The 21,542-nt window shown below is 38.3% G+C and overlaps 1 protein-coding gene across 1 annotated transcript in view; it reads right to left on the reverse strand.

Moving 5' to 3' along the window:
- PTEN (phosphatase and tensin homolog) overlaps window positions 1-21,542 on the reverse strand; it is a 49,158-nt gene that overhangs the window by 25,170 nt on the left and 2,446 nt on the right. The window contains 2 exon segments of the mRNA XM_062637897.1: window positions 4,167-4,211; window positions 7,490-7,574. Coding sequence (XP_062493881.1) covers window positions 4,167-4,211; window positions 7,490-7,574 — 130 coding nt within the window.

A 21,542-nucleotide genomic window follows, 5' to 3' on the forward strand; every position in this document is an offset into this window, starting at 1 on the left:
TCAAAATAACAGGACTCCACACTGAAACACAATGATTTGAAGTCATTTCAGTAGATGAAATATCTAGATCTTCTCTTCTGATTATATCCTGTACTCTTTATAGGTTTCAAATACCTACACCAGTTTCAGGACTGGTATGAATGTATATTTCCTTAGTAAGTATGACTGCAGCCTTTGGACCTGTGTGGAGCTTACTTGACACTTCTAGACAGAGAGACTTTTAAGCTCCTACTACTCTTACTGCTGTACACAGAACTGGAGCCTTACATGTGCTGCATTGAACTTTGTCCACCAGACTCATACCCCAGGCACAGACACAGGTCTGCTGGGGTTGCATGTGCACTCAGCACTTCCCTTTCTCTGAGTTCCAGAGCCTTCTCAACTGTAGCCTCTGCTAGGGAAAAGTCTGGCAGTTTTCACACTGATCACATTGCTGACACCTTCTCTGGGTCAGAAGTGATACACTGCAGGTTAAGCTGACAGATGGGACTCAAAACTTTATTTATATTTGAGGCTTTGAGAAGGTTAGATGCAGTATGTACATCCAAGATGGAGTCATCATGCCTGAAGCAGCCATCAACAATGCTGGGCAAAGCCTATTACAAGCTAGTCAGCATCTGAACTTTGGAAGTTGAGCCTGCTAGGATGCAAAGCAGTTAACAGAAAGCATCTTATCCTAGAAAGTTTCCTGCTTCCTTCTAAAGAAACACACAAAGGGGTAGTGAAAGATGAAAGTCTCCAAAAACTAAAAAAAAAACAAACAAACCCAAACCAAACAAAAAACAACAAAAAGAAAAAAGAAAAAAAAACCAAACCAAAAACCAAAACCCCACATATGGACAAAAAAGCCTTCAAATTTTGAAGCCTGAATGTCAAGTAGAATATCGAAGGGGATAAAAAGCAGTTTTGTTGATACCAAGGACAGAAACTGAGCACAGAACATAGCCATGTCACACTATAACCTCTCTTATGGGGGCTGTACACAACAAATCCAGAGCTCCAGTCACAGCTGTACAAAATATACTGCAGTTTCATTACATGACATCATGTAGTTCCAACCCCCCTGCAACAGGAAGGGACACCTTCCACTAGAAGTGTATCTGCAGCAGAGAACTCACCAACACACACTTTGGCACATGCGTTCATTGCTTAGCATTTCAAATACATTCTTTTTTATAAACACTATTAGACTTCAAATAAAGTCAGATCTTCAGAATAAACCTGGACATTTTGCTTGTATTTTGGGGGTTGGGAGTGGGTTTGCAGGGTTCTTGTTATCCTCCTTATGATTAAAGCAAGTTTAAAGCAACCCAGATCCTAAGTGCTGTCAGCTAGATACCTTTCTGACCATAACTATGATCCCACTGACAACAGCACTATAGGCTACAGAAAGAGGTGACAGCCTATGCAAAGCCCAACCTCATGTACAGAGAGGTACAGAAAGCATGCAGGTAAAATCCACATAGTTAAAGGAAGGGCCTGTAATGAACAATCTGCCTGTAGGTCAGTTAAACGAAATATTCTTGAGAAGGAAGAGATTATTACAATAGGGAAGACAACAGTTTGGCAGTATGTGAAGTTGGGAGGTGATAAAGAATATTGGAGAAATAGCAGTATTAAGGGAACACACAAGAAAACTAACACAAGCAAGAAACAAAATGAAACTGCTCAAATAGTCACTGGAAATTTGAAAGTCGAGATGCAAGAATGAGCCATTACTGACACCATTTAAGCATCAGTTCAGAAAAATCTCTTTAAATACTTTTAAATAGAACTGCTCAATACACACATTATTATCTACTTCATGTAACAGCTACCTTAAGGGAACTGAAACCCCATGACAGTGTTTGAAATAATTCTGAATATAATCACGTAACTCCTCTGAACTCCCACCTCCTTCTTTTGAACACAGACAATAGGTTGATTACTTACAAAGGATCAGCTTAATCTAAAGAGATGCTGTTCTCCAAAATACCTGAAGGCTGCAATTTCTTCCCATCTCATGACCAAACATTACAATTCAACTAATGGCATTTGTGTACTTAATGTGTATAAATTTTGCCTGCATAGAAGTAACCTGCCCCCTCCAGAGATACACAGTTTAAAAGCTATGCTTTCCAAGCTGTACAGTAATCACTTGAATCTTCATTTGCAACTGATCCATGCTTTAGGGAAGAAGAAAACCTGCACACTTTAAAAGGATGTTCTATCCTGCAGGAATTTTCATTTGAGGGTGAATATAGTAATTTTAGAGAGTTTCACTTGCAATTGTTCTGAAGTTAGCAACAAGTAAAAATCGATGGGTTCCTGCACCAAAACCAGAAAAGTTAAAATTTTTATATGAAGAAGACAAAAACCTGTGGCACACCTGGACAAGTTCTTTACGCAGTGGAAATACAGGTATCAGCAACATAAATGTCAAAAGCATTTGTCTCAATCACAGTTCTTCTCAGTTTAAAGTTGCTCCTGTGTGGGTGATTAGTTTCACTTTTTTTTCTAAAAATGAGGTTGTAAGCATACAGCAAAGCAGAAACGTTTCAAATCACCACCTCCCTGAGGAGCTACTAGCTAAGATACACAGATGTCTTACTGAATTCCTACCTTCTGACTAAGCCTAGAAGTTTACACAGAGCAACCTATTGTTTTTACCTGTCGCCTCTACAGCCAATTCGAAACAAGCATTTCGGTATCACACAGCTCAGCAAACTCTGATCTTGCAAGAGATACCAGAGCCACACTTTGCAGAAGCTGACAGCTGAACTCAGCCCCAAGAAGCAGGAAGAAATTGAGTTGTATCTGTCCTGTTCTGCTTTGCTCCCCAAACCAAGCAGAAGCCGTCAGGAGACTTCTGGGGGGTGGGGTGGGGTGTCTAACAAACCCGCATTCGTTAGATTTTACATGACAGATACCTAGTGCTGAGCTCCAGAAGAACTCAAAGATAGATACCCGGGTATGCAGAAAGTTACCTCTTTAGAGAGCTGCACCTACACAAAGGAGCAGCTATCAGTTATTTTAGGAAGCACTGTCCTTTCCACCCATAAGTGCCACCAAGACAGCATTTATTAAAAGTCTAACATTCTGGAGAGCTTCTGTGCTGGAGAATACAACTATATTCTGTCACTGAACTGTATGAAGAGTCTCTAATGAGGGGGGTTTTAATGCATATTTTTATACATCTTTTTCTGTCCCATCCTACCCCAGGTCCTACAGACAACTTTGATAACCAATATACAATTTCTCAGCTTATGACTTTGTTCCAACATCAGGAAACAGAGTTGTTTAATGTATAGCCCTTCAAATAATTTAGAGGCATATTTAAATACTTATTTTTAATGACTGACAGATTATGATGTAATGCATTGCCTGGATTTTCATACTACAGCATTTTTTCACAAACTGCAGATATTTTGGAACATTTTTTTTTTTAAAAAGTAAAACCATAACAGCTCAAAGAATCAATAAATCTTCAATTTAGATTTCTAGAGGAAAAACGTGGGGTAGAAAATCATAACCTACTTTTCAGTATCAGCTGACACCACCAAATCACTTACACAAATGAAATTAGTCTGAACTAACATGTAAGGACGATCAAGGCACACCACCACCACCAAAAAAAAAAAAAATAAATCCCTTCTGTAAGAAGAACAGCTTTTTGCATAACTAAATCTTGAGAGCAAAATATTGCACTTCCTAAAGTGAGAAACCATCACATTACCAATTGCTGCAATAGCTTTCTCAAACAGGGACAATCAAGGAGACTGAGGAAGCAAACAGAACCTGAGTACCAATACAGTTTGATTTAAAAAAAGAAAAAAGAAACAAGAAAATATTCATTTGGCAATTTCTTCACTGTGGACATCAATACATTGACAGAAAGCCTGCTATGAATTACTTCTCACTTTTTAATCACATGGTATAAGCTCCAGATGGGCTAGATGCCAAGTCATTTAAAAGCGTTCAAGTAATATGAATACACACCAGCATTTCATTTAACCTCACTCAGCTCCACTAAATGAAGTAACAGCGCTCTCAATCAGGCTTAATTGTTTCAAGAAATGTGCAAAACATCTCTAGCTCTGCTTCAGTACAGCAACAAACCACTTTCACGCATTAGCTATTTTTAGAACTCATTATTTTGTAAAATACATCTATAAGAGCATACTTACAGATTGTATATCTTGTAATGGTTTTTATGCTTTGAATCCAGAAACCTTAGGTAGAAAATAAAAAATCATGTATTAATATACATCGAAATAATGTTGACCTCAATTTGCAACATCATTAAAGCACCATCCAGCATGTGCAGTTCAGCATTTCAAGTCCCAGCTGGCCCTGCAGTGCCTCAGTCAAGGAAGCAGCATGTTGCAAACCTCACTCATACAAATAATGCAGTAGTATAAGACAATTTTTGCAACTGAGGAGACTAAAATATGACCTGCAACTGAAATATTTATCATATGGACCAATCTGCACTGATTTCTAAGATACCTACACACCAATAAATATACTTAGCTGAAGAAGGGTTGTTTATTTTTAAAGCACAAAGCATCAAGTACACAATATATTTGTGAACATTTTCAATTTAATTTTCGATGCAAAGTATTCTGCCACAGTGGCATCTCCAATTAAGAAAAAAAAAAGAATACTGGAATATGAATTTTATTCCAGTTAGAACAGCCAGAATCTTTATTTTAATACCAGGCTTTTAAAACAGCCATTACTTGCCACTGAAGTCTGAGAACAGTGGCTGATGATATTCTGAGCTCAGAAACGAGGAAGACCACTACATGTTTTCACACTCATTTCATTTTCATGCTCACTTTGTAACAAAAACTTCCTATACAAGCTTTGAAGAGCCAAACTGCAAACATGATTCATCAAAAATGCCATGATTATATATAATGTGTCACCTGGCAATGTTCATGAAGAAATAACATACAAATGTTTACACTTAACATCATCAACAGTGTGTATCTGCACATCAGCCAGAAGGAATTTAATTAGCCATGACAGAACATGCTGTTCAAATTGAAAAGAAACACAAGCTGCTAAAATCCTGGAAAGCTCAAGCAAAACCAAGCTCTGGTTATCAGTCATAATATTCCAGAAGAACCTAGAACTCCTCTGCGGCTAAACCGATGTGTTAAAATATGAACAGATGTGAATGTTCCTTGCGCAGCACCAAGTATGAGATTTCAATTTAATCTGCAAAAATATTTTCTGACTTCCACTGGCATCCCTGTTGGCAGACTTCAAATGATTAAGGAAGATGTTGGACATGGCAATTTGCTTCAAGAGTTGAACCCACTTGTTCAAAACACACTGGAGAGAGAGCAAGAGAGCTGACTCTACTTCTGCTAGTAATAGCCACAAAACTGAGTGTAAGCTTTCGTGCAAGTATTTTCCTAAGGGCAAAATTCCATCCAAACTGTCTCAAAGTGTCAGTCACAGGAGACAGCCAGCAGTTCTAGTCATACTTCTCATGCAGTATTAGCATTACATTTCGTCAGGATAACAGTGACTCTGAAAAAACCCACTGGCTTATTGCAGCTCAGTATCAATTGCTCCAGAGCTCAAACACATTGAATTTCTGCATAAAAAAGTTCTTGAAAAAAAAATTACACAACAAAAAGATGACAGGAGCAGATGAGGACCTGATGACTGCAACATGCAGAATACATGCTCACATTTTGTGCATTATTCTCATTTAAAAAAAGGGGGCAACAAACACAACACTACTTTAGCATCCAGTTCCCTACAGCCACTTAATTTAAATCTCTACTTTATTTTGGCCGATTATACTTTTAGGTGACCATTATTCCTTTTGATCAGTGTTTATGAACAACTTCACTATGTAGTCATTTCCTTTCAAAAGTCTAACTTACACATATCTACATACTTAACCGATACATTTTTCTCCATACAGAAGCAACTGAAATCAATGCTATGAATGGAAGAGGGCCTTCAAAGACTACTGCCTATTATTATTTATTTAGATTATTCCCATGCCATTTATTCCAAGTCCAGCCTTTACCCCTATCCTGCAATTTCCAAAGGTGGAGTCCATCAGGGACCACATACTACACACAGCAGATGCAGTGCCAGTATCAACTTAAAGATGGCTCTGACTGCTGGTAAAGAAAGATGACTAGATAGTTAAGGGCTGTCCACAGACAAACTATCTGGAAAGCACAGCAAAAGCTTCCTCTTGTATGCAAGCTGTGTGCAATGACAACTGCAAAACTTCACACCTCTTAACAGTCCTAGCAGAAACATACACACTCCGCAACAGCATTTACAGATTGCTATGCTGAACCTCACTGATATGATCAGCTCTGGAAAAGTGACTTCTTACTACCATGTGACAGAACAAGGTTGCTTCTGCAAGCCTGGTCAAATCCAGGCCCTGACATTTTCAGTGCTATTCATGGATAGCGAGCTTTGTCATGATGGTTAAATATGCAAGAACAAACCCCCTCAAACTCACTGGAAGCTAACTGCAGCTGCACTGGGAAGTCACTACCTCGAGATAAATAATTCTCAGTTGAAGGCTATGATTCCTCCCAGTGTGGGAACTGAGGAGCTACCTTGGCTCATTTCTGTACAAACCCTTACTGCATTATTCCCCCATCCCCAAACATCAAGCCTCTGGGAGAGCAACTGAACTTGTGACCTCAAATGCCAAAGATCCTAAAAGTATCACGCATGACTTAAAATCAGACCCTGGGATCCTAAAAACACTAACATTTCACAGCTTCTGACAAATATTTTTAGTTTTCAATGCAACCTCTCACTCTCCAGGTAGCATGTTGACTAAACAAACTGTGATGCTCCTAACACACCAAGTACATCTTCCACAGCTGTAACCAGCAGTTCAGAGCAGGTAACTTTATTTGATGTTAAAAATGACAACCTATAAGTTTATTTTTAAAAAAAAAAAAAAAACATGCTACAAAACATCACCAGCAATAACATTTTTTACCTGATTTTTCTCCTCTTCCACAATTATTGAATACATCCAGATGTAAAAGTCTTTATCTAAAGTCACCTACATTTACTACATTAAATCAAAATTACTTATCAAGCACTTAATTTATCAATTGAAGAAAGGATGTGGAAAACATATTCCGAAATGCCATCAGCTATCTGAGGAACTCTCAACACTATTAACAGAGGCACGGACTAACATCTTTCTAAAAGCAAAGAACCTTGTTTTACTCCAACACAATTCACTGAAATAAATTTTTCACAATAAAGCAGATTACATGCATTTGAGATCAACCTGTAACAGCTGCCTGGCCTACAAGTCTTGAAAATATAATTTTGTTTCTAATATTTTCAGGAAAGCTAGTATGGCAACATCTATGAGATATAAAAATCTTGCCATTTTTACGAGTCAGAGCACACATCCTCCTTTCCTTAGTAGAACATAAATGAGTACAGAAAATGATATTTAACATTTATAAGAGTATGAAAAAAATAATCTTACCTTACTACATCGTCAATGTTGTTCCTGTATACTCCTTCAAGCCTCTCCGCAGGAAAACCCATAGCAATTATGTTTGGATAAATATCTGATATGCAAATTATGGAAACATTTGTAAAGCATGTGAAATTTCTACAGCAGCATTAAATGGACATTAATCAAATGTTTAACTGTATCAAAGTCAGAGCAACAATTCCAACCAACTCCCATATGCAAACAAGTTCATCTTTACATATGCTATGTAAGGGATCTTAAGAAAAAAAAAAAAAGGAAACCTGTGGAAAAGGTTGGGGGACAGAGGGAATAAGAAAAGTAACACAGTACTTTGACCACAGCCATGATAACAGAAATCTCCTCACATCTCAAACCGATAACTTATTAAAAGCCTATGCTATGGTGCAGCTAACAGTTAACATCCATTAGGAAGGCAATCCATTAGACAAGCAGAGTCAAGTAATCCACTTCTATTATATATCATCTCACTAGAATCAAATAGATTCTGCATACTGGTCTTTTTTACAGTTTGAGTGGCATATTAAATCCGATGGGAAACTATTAAAATAGTCTTGTGTGACTAAACTGTAAGATGCTCCAAATTAAAACCCACGTTCACATCCCAGTGTTCCCAAAATAGGTATATCACACAAAACACCAAAACTAACAACAACAAAAAAAAAAGCTAATTTCAGGCATGAAAGCTCTGATGAGGCTATACTGGTTTTGTCACTTTCCATGATTTCTACATAACAGGCCAATATAGCGGCTGCTAAGGTAGCTGTGAATGCCTAAATGCAAGATAATCACAGTAGACGGGAATGTACAGATCTGAAAAGGAATCTGTATCTTGTTTATTTAAAAGACAAACAACTCCCCACTCCTGGAAAAATATTCTGACCTACCTGTCAGAACAGAACTCAAGAAAAGAAAGTACTCTCAAGTTTTAAACATTATTAGAAATTATAATGTAGTGAAGAAGCTTCACTGAAAAGCAAAACAGAAATGAAACCAGCAGCTCTAAAACAGACCATACTCTACCACATTAACATACTCCTCCTCAAACTAATTTTAGAAGGAGCAAGAACAAAGCATGGTATGTTTGAAGTTGGCCCGCTTTAAACAAGGGGGCTGAAACAGTGACTTCCACATGTCCCTTTCAACCTAAATTATTCCACAATTAAAAGAATCATGTTTATGGTTAAAACGTAACAAAGCTCCAAGGGTAATCACTGGAATGGAAAATACTGCAGCAGTTTCCAAGGTATCAATATTCCAATTACTTGCACATAAAGAAAAGCTTGAACTAGGATACAAAGTAATTTACTCCATCCTTGCAGAATTCCCAAAAAGCCTAAGTACTTATAGGGAAGCAGGATGGACCAAGTTCTGTGTTTACACAGTTAACTAGAAGACTTGAGGAAAATGTTAAGAACTGAATACATGGAAATAATGTTTTCTACTCTCAAAAACAGAATTAGCATTTACTATGTTGCAATCCAGGTCTTAATAGATATCGCTCTGCTTGGGCTACTCAAAATACAATTTACGCAGTGAGAAGAAGTGAAAACTTTCGAGAAATCCAAATAAATACCTACAGCTGCCTTAAATACTGACACTGAAAGGGGTTCTCATCTGGTTGCCAGGTTTTTTTGTACTTCCCCAAACCCTAAGAAAAGCTTATCTTGGAGGAAATAAAAAGAACAGCTGTTTGACTTTCAGAGTGTTTGATAACTTCAGATACTATCAAATCACATAAATCTTAAACTTTGAAACTACTCTGAACACACTGTACTCTGCAAACAGTCTGCACCTCTTTGTTAAATTAACAAAGGACACTATATAATTAGCAATACCCTATCAGTTACTACTTGCCATAAGCAGAAGAAACTGGTTATAAATCATGTGCACCTGCTCTATGCCTACTAAAAGTGCATCACCTTTCAGCCAGCACTCCCCATCACTCCCTCTTCATTCCCCAATTTTAAGCTGACTTCCACCTACTGTCAGTTCCAGTGTTTACACTCAAAAGCACCTCCTACTGTGTCCTGCTCCAAGCAGCAAGGCTATATAAACTACCAGAGCAAAATAATCCAGTGTATTAGCCTGCTTTCCACAGCACTTCTGCATAGAAGACAAGCATTCATGCTAGCAACAGGAGTAAAATAAATTCATTTTGACACACTCATCAAATCTCAGTTTCAACTACAGCATCACCCATGAGACAGATGCCCAAACTTCACCAAATTACCATGTAACTTGCTCAAATTTCCATTTGCAATCCTGACCTTTACTACACATTTTTTTCATGCATTTCAGCCTGCAGTTTATGGTCAGATGCTTTTCATCTGCTGTTGACTTTTCCTCTCCAAGAGGTTAAGACACAAGATACCTTCCAGGATTCCCAGCAGGTGCAAGATGGAAGCAAAGCAGACAGATACCCCAAGCAAAGGAAAGAGAACATCTTAGCAGCAGCACTTCAAGTTTGGAGCCTCACAGACTTGTCCAAACACTAAAGCCTCAAAACACGCAAGAAGAGAGAGATTAAAAGTTCCAAGATAACCAGGGCAGTCTCACACTTTTGGAAAAAAAGTGATCCCCTTTTGGCTCCCACATCTCACGTGACCCCTCTCTCCTCCCTCACTCCTCGGGGGCAATGCATGAGCAGTACATGCACAGCCCACATGCATTTCTTCTTTTAAATAGGAAGCTGGCAAGAACTGAATGCTCTAAGCTTAACTGTGCGCTGCTACAGGTGCAATTTTTAAACCCAGAGGAGCTGGTGTTGCAAAAGATGCTCCACAATACACCAGTAAGAAAAGAAAATGGAAAACTAGTCACGGCTGGGGGGGTGGGGGTAGCACGAACCAATTTACTGATGCTGATTCAGTAAGTGTTGTACGTTCTAGGGCTTTGCAATCTGACAGCACAAAAACTGAAGTTCTGCTGAAAAACAAGTATCCAAGGGGGCAAGAGGCTGGATTTAGTAAAACATGATTACTTTTTAAATTAATTTCTCCTCCACCTAAATACGAGCAACCTAAAGTACCTTACTTATTATCGCAAAGTATTAGACTGGAATGTAATTCCCAGGCCACTGCTGACTCACTCTTCTGTCTGCAACAGATCTGGCATTAAAAAGACACTGGCCGCAGTGAGCAAACGGTACCTTTCCATGGCAGGCATGTAAGGCTGCAGGCTTCACCTGCAGTGATCAAAAGCAAGCAACAACTATGACAAATGCATTTGCATTGCTGGTGAAGATCATTTTATGTCTTACTATATGCTCTGGCAAGCATGCTAAAGCAGCATGTTGCTTCAAAACCGTTGCTGGTTCAAGCAACTGAGGAATGCCTTTTGCTTTAAGGAGCAAGATGGAAGAACAGAGTGGAAGTGCTGTTGCTGTTTGCACAGATGATCTAAACCTCTGGGCAGAAATAGCAGTTTCATCACTTAATTGAAGAAGCTGACAAAACCCAAGCTCTTCCACCCTTTCCTCTCCTGCAAAAAGATGTTCCAGGATCTGCAGCAAGTGAAGGGGATGGTTGTTATTGCATCACTACTAGCTTGCTTTATTCCTGATGCTGGGGAATGAAACAGTCCTCCTCAGGGACAGCCAGTGATCACTGCAGGGAAGAGTACAGAGCTGAACCAGTTATGGGAGCAAAGACATCCACTGGGCATCATCTTCATCAAGTTCTTTTGTCTCCAGCCACACTCAGTGGCTCGGAGACGTTGCTTTTCATACCTCAGTTAATTTAATTTCATCTTTGGAAATCAATGTTAAGATATTCACTAACAAGACAAAATTCTTACAAAGGAGTTTCGAAGCTGGGCTTAAATTCAAAGCAAGAATTCTGAGGCATCACTGAACTGGTAATGATACTGATAAACTTCGAAACCTGGAAGAACTGATGATTTAAAACATGTAACAAGTTCATTATCAGTTTGAAGCTGGGGGCGGGAGTGTGTGTTGGGTTTTCTTGTTTGGGTTTTGTTTGTTTGGTTTGGGTGTTTTTTGGTTTGGGTTTGCTTTTTTGTTTGTTTGGTGGGGGGGGGGGATTGTGGGTGGGTTGGTTGGTTTTGGTTGGTTTTTTATTTTTCTTTTTCAAGAAAAGTGAAATAAAAATGGAAAAAGCCTCAGCCATTTATTGAGGCGATTCTACAACACATGCAAAATGAAGTTAACCAAACTGTTGCCAATTCCCAAAATTTGAAGTGTATTTTCTAAAAAACATAAAATACGTCCTGCCACGTTTTGCCAAAATAGCTCTCTCCCAGGAAATCCATTCCTAGAAATGGTTTCAACTGTTTTTAAAGCACTCATTCCTTTGTCAATCTTTTAAACATGGAAGCTGGGACTGTAGCTGGCCGTTGGAAGAAAAAACCCAAGCACATGAAACAGATACAAGCTACATAACAGCCAAATATTAAAATGCCATCCCCAAGCTCATGCTGCTTATTAAGTACAAAACTGCAGCTTTCAAATGAACACAGACGACATTTCATTATACCCAAGTAACCTTAAAATGAAAGCAACACAATAATTTGTTACCAAATGCCAAAACAAAAAAAAAAGTGATGCTTTATCAATATTGAAGACATACTAAAGCAAACAGTCCATACACCACTTCAGAAATGCCTTTGCTCTAATACTGTCTGCAGATTGAATAAAACGCTATTCTTGAGATCTGAAGTAATTCCCACATGCTAAAGATGATAGTCTTCCCAGTTGCTATGAGAAAAATCCTGTACCATTATGCAAATTGGCAGTTATAATCATTTTTAAAAATAGCTGTCTATATATTCCCATTATGACAAGATCAAATTAAAGAATTTGCAGTATACACTTTAAATTTTACATACATATAGATATAAAAGCAAATTACTTGGGTTGGTCCTATAAATGACTGTGATCACAAATTCAGCATTTTTCCTAATATTGGAAGGAGGCCAAAAAAGCATACCAAAATATTTACCAATTCTTAAGTTCTGTAACAGTCACAAGAAAATGCAGAAAATAGACAGTTATAGCCTTTCCTCCAATGATTGACATTATCAAATAGTATCTATAGCATTGTTAGAATTTCTAATTAATTTTATTAAGTCCTATTTCAAACAATGCATTTAATCCCTTATCCTCACTCTGTTCATGAAGGCAGCTATAACGGAAAAACAGCTAGCAAATTACCTAATCTTCCTGTTTTATAAGCATGCTAGAGCATGCAGGGCTTAAGAATTCACATATAGCTTTACTTTTTAAAGCAAACATTGATGAAGGATTATAAATCAAAACAAATAAAAAACAACTTTAAAACTATTAGCTCTTTAGAATCAAAGGCTTCATGAAGACCTACAATGCATTTTGACTTCACCTTTCTTTAGAAAGGAAATTTAAAACAAGCTGAGTGCTCCTGATGCTGTGAATGATGGTCACTGTCCAATGCCCTGAGCTAAAAACTTGCTGTAAAACTCAAACCTGACACTTGCAAATAAAAGGTCCTTTTCTCCCCAACCCTCAATTTCCAAATACGAATCTTATTTAACTGATTTAAATTGGTGAATCTATGGCCTGAAAAAAGTTTCACAATTGCCAGCTATACAAATTTTCACTTCCAGTTCAGGCAAGCAAGACATGTACTTCCTTTAATCTGCTGCTGAGCAGCCCACTCCTCATTCACACAAAAGCTGCTGCCAGTTTTGCTCAGCTATCCATCACCCATCGCCCTCCTGACTCCAGAGAACCACAGTGCAAAGGAAACCAGCCTCTAGCATGAGGTGGCCAACCTGTCAACTATGCAGTCCCATTTGACAGCAACACTGATGAGTATAGGAACAATGCAACTCTGAAGTCTCCGAAAGTTGCTCTGTTTTCTCAATTTGTCTGCAATTCTCTGAACTCTGACTTCAGTAACATGCAACATGGTCTAGCAGTGCATCTGGCCCTACCATCCATAAAACGTTAGTGTGCTAACCTCAAGCCTTTTAACTCCAGCTTAAACAAGCCCATATAGTAACAGCAAGAAGAAGAAAAAAAAAAAGAACTGTTCTTGCTGCTCAACAGCTTGACAGCCCGAAGCTACAGGGGGAGTGTTACAAGAAGTGTCCACACTCCATCCTCAAACAGATTTAGGAGTCCTGACAAATGGCCAAACTCTTATTAGTGCCATTTTCTTGACAGCATCCCTACAAAAGATACAGGAGAATACACCCAGCCAAACCTAAAAACCCTCCCTAGCACATATACTGCTTAACCTGTACATGTGCACACTTTTTTCTTTTTTTTAATAGGCAGAATTTCCATTAGCCAACATGAAACACAAAGTAAGTTTACTATATTTCTATAAGGCTGGATAGTCAGGAAGTATAGAGGAAATGAACAGGAAGAAAGTTCTTCAGAGCAATGGAGGATTCCTTGTAGCCAGTCAGCTGCACTTGCCAACTCTACCATCTGTGCCTTCAGGAATGAGAAAAGAGACCAACTCAGATGCAGCCAAGAGAAATGTTTTATGATTTAGAAGAAAAATGCATTTAACCCCTTAATGCTCAATATTTCAACTACAATTTGTTTTCCTCCCCCACCTTTTTTTTTTCTAAATCTTTCCACTTGTAATTTAAATACAGCAACCTAGACAAGAAACAAAAAAACCTGCAGCTCCTTTGTATCCAGGAGGTAAACCTGTCCAAATGAGCTCATGGGGCTGACAACAGCCCCAAGGTCTGGAGGGGAACTCAGATTCCCACAGTGCCAAGAAGTACACCACAGGTACCTGAAGATGCGGCTGCCAGGTTGTCTCAGAAACCAGCTACATTCATAACTCATTTCCATCACATAGCAAGGCTTTCGGACATGCTTACTATATTCCAGTTACAAAGTATTCCCAGAGCAAAAGTCTCCCTTCTTCTGTGAGGTGTATGAAAAGTGTCCTGGCGCTGTCAGCCATATGGAGGCTTTGGTCAACAGCTAATACAGTCAAAACAACTGGGAAAAAAAACCCCATGCAATCTACATAATAAGCAGGCACCATGTTTTTGTTTTCTTCAAAACACAGTATCAACTTCATAAACCTCACAGCATAAATACAAATACTGGTAAGAGAAAAGCATGAAAGATGTCTACTTGACAATGACTGAGAAAAAGATGCCTTAAGCTTCCATTTTAACATGGTTTGGAATCACAAATAAAGATACAAAAGTATGCAGATAGTAAAGGAAACACAAGCTTGTGAAGAGCTGCAAATCCCTCTGAGACAGTCAACGATATTACGGGACAAAAAAAAGCTACCCTTACCATTAAGAAAAAGCCAAGAGAAACAGGAACACGCAACAGCACACTGCTGTTATTCATCTAAAATACGACAGAACTCTTCAGCTGAGGAGTCAAAGACTTAGCCTCAGTTCCTTACTCAACTTCAAGTCCGAGCACTGAACAAAACACCTCAGCAAGTTTCTAGACATAAAAACTTGCACAGGTCCAGGTAAGAAGTATTTTTGTTTCTGCTCACTCTTTGCAAGAAGCTACATCCCATCTTACCATACCTACCCTGGCATCCCAACTAGCTGCAGCAACACAAAGCAGCCTGAGACCAAAAGCTGCACCAAGAGCGTGCAATCAGCTGCACAGCTGCATGTGAGGCTAAGCAACTGTCTCCAAGGTAACAATTCTACAGAGTGGATCTTCTCAGTAGGAAGCAATATATATGAGAAGCTTGACTGGCACATCTCAGTTTAAGATTTCTGTAGTGACAAGCTGACATATCTGAACCCACAAACCAAATTAATACAATTTTTTTCAAGGCAGAGTACAGGACCTCCCTGGCACACATTCTTAGCACAGCACCACACTTTGCAGAGAAGCTCCTTTTACCAAGCATCGCTGTGTACACAAGTGTATCCTAACTCAGAAACCCATAGAAACATGTAAGAATTTTATTCAGTAAGAAGAAGTCACCACAGAGAGTCACTACTTTGATATTTACTGACAGGAAGTTAAAAATGGCTCAGTCTCAAGTTTTTGCAAGTCTGAAAGGACATCCAAAACTTTCAGAGACACGGGAATTTAAAACAGCTATCGGGTTGGAGGACAAATATGTCACACTAAACAGCTTTATAAAACACAAGCTACAAAACCCATGATTTGTATAAATTTATCAAACAGTAATTTGGGGGTGGTGATCCTAGAAAAGATAAAGGCAAGCAGCAAAACAAAACATAAAACATAAACCGCTTCTCAACCAAGCCTCAAGCACATAATATTAATTTCATTCTAATGAGATCTAATGTTTTCCTGCTCTAAATGTTAAAAAAAAAAAAGACATTACTTCTCTAACTCACTCACTCAAGAAAATAAAGAACAGAATATACACAACTTCTTTAGCTCTAGCCTGATATATACCCAGGCAATGCAATGAATTAAGCAGAGGCCTCTATGAAAATTAATCATGCAATTAAAAGCTATTATACTACAGCTCCACAAAGGCAGAATTGTAAAGACATTTCTTAAGCACTTCACTAGTAAAAAAAATAAATAAATAAATAAATAAAAGAATAGATATTAAGCAGTTTTTAAGCACTGCCGCATGTTGGTGCTGTGAAGTTGGGACTTCATCTTTCAAGGGAACAATGCCAGCTTTTGCAATAGCCATCATGCCAAACACAGAGCAGTTGAGTTTAATTTTTTAGCTGCACAGTCAATTACCATTTGAATCACAGACCCTCTACTTCAGCTATGCTGCCTAAAAATCGTTATTAAGATAACCTAGATTTATGCAGCATGATATGCAGCCTAACTGCACAATTATTTACCTCCATTCCAAAAAACATGCTGGTTTTTTTTTTCTAAGGGCCTCACAGGCAAGACAGTAAATGAGGCAGATGACGACAGAAGCAAAGAGGATGACAGCCTGAATTAGAAACTGGAACAAGGATTTGTTTACATCTGAAATATCCATCTGAGACTAAGATACATTCAAAAACTAACATCAAATCTCTGAACCCAAAGTAGAGTCAAACACTCACAAACCCTTTAATGCTTCACAAGAGATCCTGCTCTACAGGCCACTTACAAATTCTCCCATATTTTCAAATAAATTCCCTTCTTACAGTCTGGAAATCATCAACCCAATAACTCACAAAATGCACAAATGTGTACAGTTTTAATCCCCCAAACCTCCACAGAATAGCCAAATCAAAAGGAGCCCACAACTACCCTACTTTTTAAGACGAAGCATCAGGCAGATCCAGCAATGACTACTCACAACTCCAGGCTATATCCCATTTACCCCCCTGAAAAAAACTATGCAATAATTGGCCTTCAATATCCACCCCACATTAGGCACAGTAAATGACTACAAATCACATGTAACTCTGAATTCCAGATTACTCTCTGGGTACACAAACCAGAAAGGAGGTGGGATTTAAAAGGGAGTTAGTTATGACTAATGACAGCAACTTTTGGACTGTAATATAATTAAGGGATTTGACAGCTCAGCTGCCTATTCCCTCCCTTTTCTTCCAGTTTGTCAGAACGCAACTATTGTCCTTTAAATCATTATACAAGAACCATTTTCTTGTTTAAACATGTCGTGAGGGAAGACTCTAGGCTAAAGTACCAGAGGTATAATTTGCCAACTTATGCTGTATTAATGGGGCAAAAACACTAATCCACTAAAAATATAATTTCATTTTAGAAACTGCTCCAAGATCCACAACTGGCAAAAGCAACTTGGTAGACAGAAACTATACATAAAATTTCAACTTTGTGGATATTGCAATCTGAAATTTAGCTCTGGCATGGTTTTATGTTTTTTTAGCATAGGAGTTTTAACATACTGTGTTAATAAAACACATTCTTTCAGTAATATTATTACCAAACAAATTCTATCAATTGCTTTCATGACAAAGCAGAATTAGGTGTAAAAATCATCCTATGAGGAAGAGAATGGAAAACAGTCACCCCTCTTCTGGAGGAAAATTAGAAAATTCTGTACTCCTCTACACAGTATTTTAACATGTCATTTAGCAAATACAGTAGTCACTGTACTTCAAAACACTTTTTATAATTAAAGTTATTAAATGAGATACAACTGTACCACTGGATATCACAGGAAAAACACATTTTTGTCCTAAAAAAAAATCTGATCACCAGCCCAGCAGCCATCAGGAACCAACTAATCCTTCTACATGTATTATACTGTGGCAATAATAGCCATTTCAAGTGTTGCATAAGCTCCACACTCAAGGCTATATCCCTTCCCTAAATACACTCTAACAGTCTCATGAAGTCAGCGGAAGTCACATGTAATTACCTTGAGGAGAGAAAGGCATTTCTGACTAGCACAAGTTCCTAGAAAGATGCACTTTCAAAATTCATCAACTCATCAAGACTCAAGTTGGACCCAGAGTTGATGCATGGCCAACCAATTACACTGAAAGCTAAAGAGCTAAACAGGTGGGATTTCCAGAAGCCCTCAACACTGACCCAACTGTCCTCACCAAAGTCAGACAAGCCTCAATAAAGGTAACTTTGCAAACAACTCAAGAGTCAACACATTGTCAGTCTTACTGTAAGAGATAATGAAGAGGAGCTTTGATTTTTCCTTAGAAAAGAAATGCCTAAACCCAGTACCAGCCCTAGTAAGGCTTACACTTTATTCAGCTTTGGATGTTATGACTGTCACAGACATTTAACTAAGCTTACAAACAGATTTCAATGAAGATTAGCTTCAGATGTTTTTCTTTCCTAAAAGTCACTGTACAAGATAATTTTGTAAAGTGTCCCCATTAGCTGTACTCACTTCTTTCCCTATCTTGAAAGGAACATATAGCTGTCACTTCAAAAGCAGAGCTATGTGAAACCAAGAATCAGTGTGCAGCTTTTGTCAATTTAAAAGTATGCACAGGCAGTTATTTTTTAACTTTGTGTTCAGCTTGTGCAAACAGTCTCCAGCAATGCTGCACATTGATTAAAAATTTCTGATGATGCAAGATTAAGTAGTTCATTAGGAAGTCTGCACTACATTTAAGCAATCACAAAGAGATGAGCTCTAATTTGTCAAGCATCTTTCAAGTCCTCTTCTGAGCAACTGCAGTCAAAAAGCAAGGCAGAAAGAGGCTGGGGTAATTGAACGGATGCAGCAAGGGCTGCACAACTCAGCACGGGCTCAAATGGTAGGGGTTTTGTGCATAGGCTTCAGCTGTCAAACAACACTATTCACAAGTATGCACATACTAGGACAATATATTAAGAGATATTTTTTTCATTTAGGTTGTAAGGAAATGTAAGCACATCTCTAACCCCGGAAGAGAATAATGCATGAACACAATTGCATCTACTACTACCTTGTCTTCTCCATCTGGACAATTAAAAAAATCTGTATCCTTCCTAAGTGCAGAGAGATGAAGATGAATTTTTCCAGGACCAAAGACATCCTCTGTAAGCAGGTAACTGAATCAAACCCCGAGAAGTCCCCAGCCAGAACCATTTTCCTTCTGTCTATTCAAACAAACTTAGATGAATTCAGAGCAAAACTTGCATGAATCTTCTTGACCAAAACCCAAGATCATTCCAGGCTCCAGAGGCAAAACGAGTCTGTCAGGCCCTTAACACTGCTAAGTAACACGGTTTAGTTTGGAACAAAGAAATACTTTTCCACCAATAAAATGCATTGCTAGTTGGTTTCTTCTAAAACCTTACCAGCCCTTACTGGACTTGTGTGCATGAAAAACTTGTTAAAAAGCATCTAAGAAACTTCAATTTTAAAATGAGATCAAATATTTTAAATGAATAGCATTTCCAACTTGGGCTCTATTTTTAAACACAGTATGTACCTCATGCCACTAATTCATTTTTTTCCTGGAAGCTGAGCCATTTTGAGTGAAGTAACATAGTTTAAAATTTCATTAAAAAAACAAACAGTTTTAGGACTGCAAATAGCATAAAGCAGTATGATATCCTAAGAAGCTCCCACTTGCAATTTTAGCATTCTCTGACTTTTTATTATGAGACAAACTACACCTTGTAAATAAACTACACCCAACATCTAGTCTTTACTGAATACTGCTGCAGTTTACATGACTACGTGGGTCATGAGCTACGTATGCTTCAATTAAGCATCAGGGTTGGCATGCTCCACCCTATGCTCAGGCTAGATGGCCATTTTCACAAGGAAGGCCTGGAAATACAAGACAGTTTAACTATGGGCACAAGAAGCAGTTACACGATTTTTTCCACTTTAGGCTTAAATAGTTAAGGCACTTGCTAAACTCAGTTATGCATGGGCCTCTTAAGTCAGACACAACCAATGCAATGTGCAAGATTTGCATGCAAGCCTTCTCTTTACACTGTTCTCTACAGTAAAACGGTCAAGAAACAAGCCACACAATTTTGGAAATACCAAAGAATATTGTGCGTCGGAAAATATATTGGTCATTGCATCATGAAGAAATGCAAGCATCCTATAAGAAAGCCATTAATCCAAATTTTCCAAAAGGTATCCAGTACTACAGAAATTAAATAGAAACCCAAACAAATCAGGAGTAAATACAATTATCTGCAGTATTATAAAGGCTGATTTTATGTCTCCATCTGTAAAACCCTTTCCTCTCCTAATTTCAAAATACTTTTTCCAACAGGGTCAAAAGATTATACAGGGAGATTAGAACATTTGACTAGATGGAAAGAAATGTCAATGCTTTTTAAACACACTTATTTCGTAATTAGCACATAAGACTATTCTCATACTGTGTACACAAAACTACTGATTTTGAAAAGTTATTATTTTCCTTTCCTAAAAATCCCACATTATCCACACAGGAAAAATTCTTAACCAACTAAACAGGAACTGAGAGTCCTAACCATGGTGTACTGTAGGATATATTCATCAGCACCAGTCCAAATGATTTGGCACAGACACCAGAGGAGAGGGGGAAAAAAAAAAAAAAAAAATAGAAAGAGGTCCTTGAAGGGGGCTTTGGCACTCCAGTGCCTAACCCAGCCCACCTTCTGGTACTTAGGTGTTCCCTGCAATAATCTGCCATTACTGAAATATGCAGATTGCAGCTCTTTGCCTACCAAGGAAACCAAGATACAAACCCTCCCTCAAATATGTGTAAAAGAGCATAGAATACAGGCTGGACATCAGGCACCTCACCTGGACTCACTGTAGATTCATTTTATTCCTCAACTCCTAAAGCTAGGGTAGCAATCCCCACGTATTGAGCATTTTGAAGCCACCACCACTGAACTACTTGTACAGAAACATTTACTGCAGGAGGCATTCACATCTCTATTTCCTATATCCTGGCTAAAAAGCCCAAACACTGGGCTATCCAGCTCATGCGAGGCTTTCTCTTTTAGCTTGACAGAAGCAACTACCCTGAAATAACCAGTAATCTGTAATAGAAGACACTCCTACAGATATGGGTGCACATGGAAGTAAAGCTAACCAGCAGCAGAAATGCAGATGGTAGCTTGCTTGGTCTCAAAATTTTAAACTCCAGCACACATTGAGAAGTACTTTTGAGAACTTCAGACTATCAAACCTCTTACCACACACCACATACCTTCCCAAGCAAGCCCTCTCTTTCTTCATCTAACGTTGCATGGTTGAAGAGATAACTCCCAGCTTGGTCCTCCCTTCTACATGTGCAAAGTAAAGAGATTACTTCCCAGCTACCACGTACGATGAGCAACAACTCCACCAAAGCCCTACAAAAAGAATATCTCTAAAAAGCCCGCACAAAGTGATTAAAAAAAAAAAAGTTATGCTTTCACTTCTGCAGCAACATCAGCCTTTAAGCAAAGCCAGTATACTATGCAGACAGCAGTCTTTATTCATTAATTATGTGTTCAAAACGTGCAGCTACGAGACAAAAAAAAGACTCAGTATAAGCTTCTTCCAGAGATTTTTGCAATCAGAAAAAAACCACACCTCTTACATAAATTTCATGACAAAATTCCAGCTAGCTGCTCCTTCTAAAAAAAAAAAAAAAAAAACAAAAACAAACCTAACTTAAACACAGCGTTCACTGGCCTACTTCTAATGCAAAATTGTAAGAATAC

The sequence above is a fragment of the Pezoporus occidentalis genome, unplaced genomic scaffold, assembly GCF_034315485.1.
Source record: "Pezoporus occidentalis ecotype Australia unplaced genomic scaffold, CSIRO_AGI_Poc_V1 ctg54, whole genome shotgun sequence".
NCBI lineage: Eukaryota > Metazoa > Chordata > Aves > Psittaciformes > Psittacidae > Pezoporus > Pezoporus occidentalis.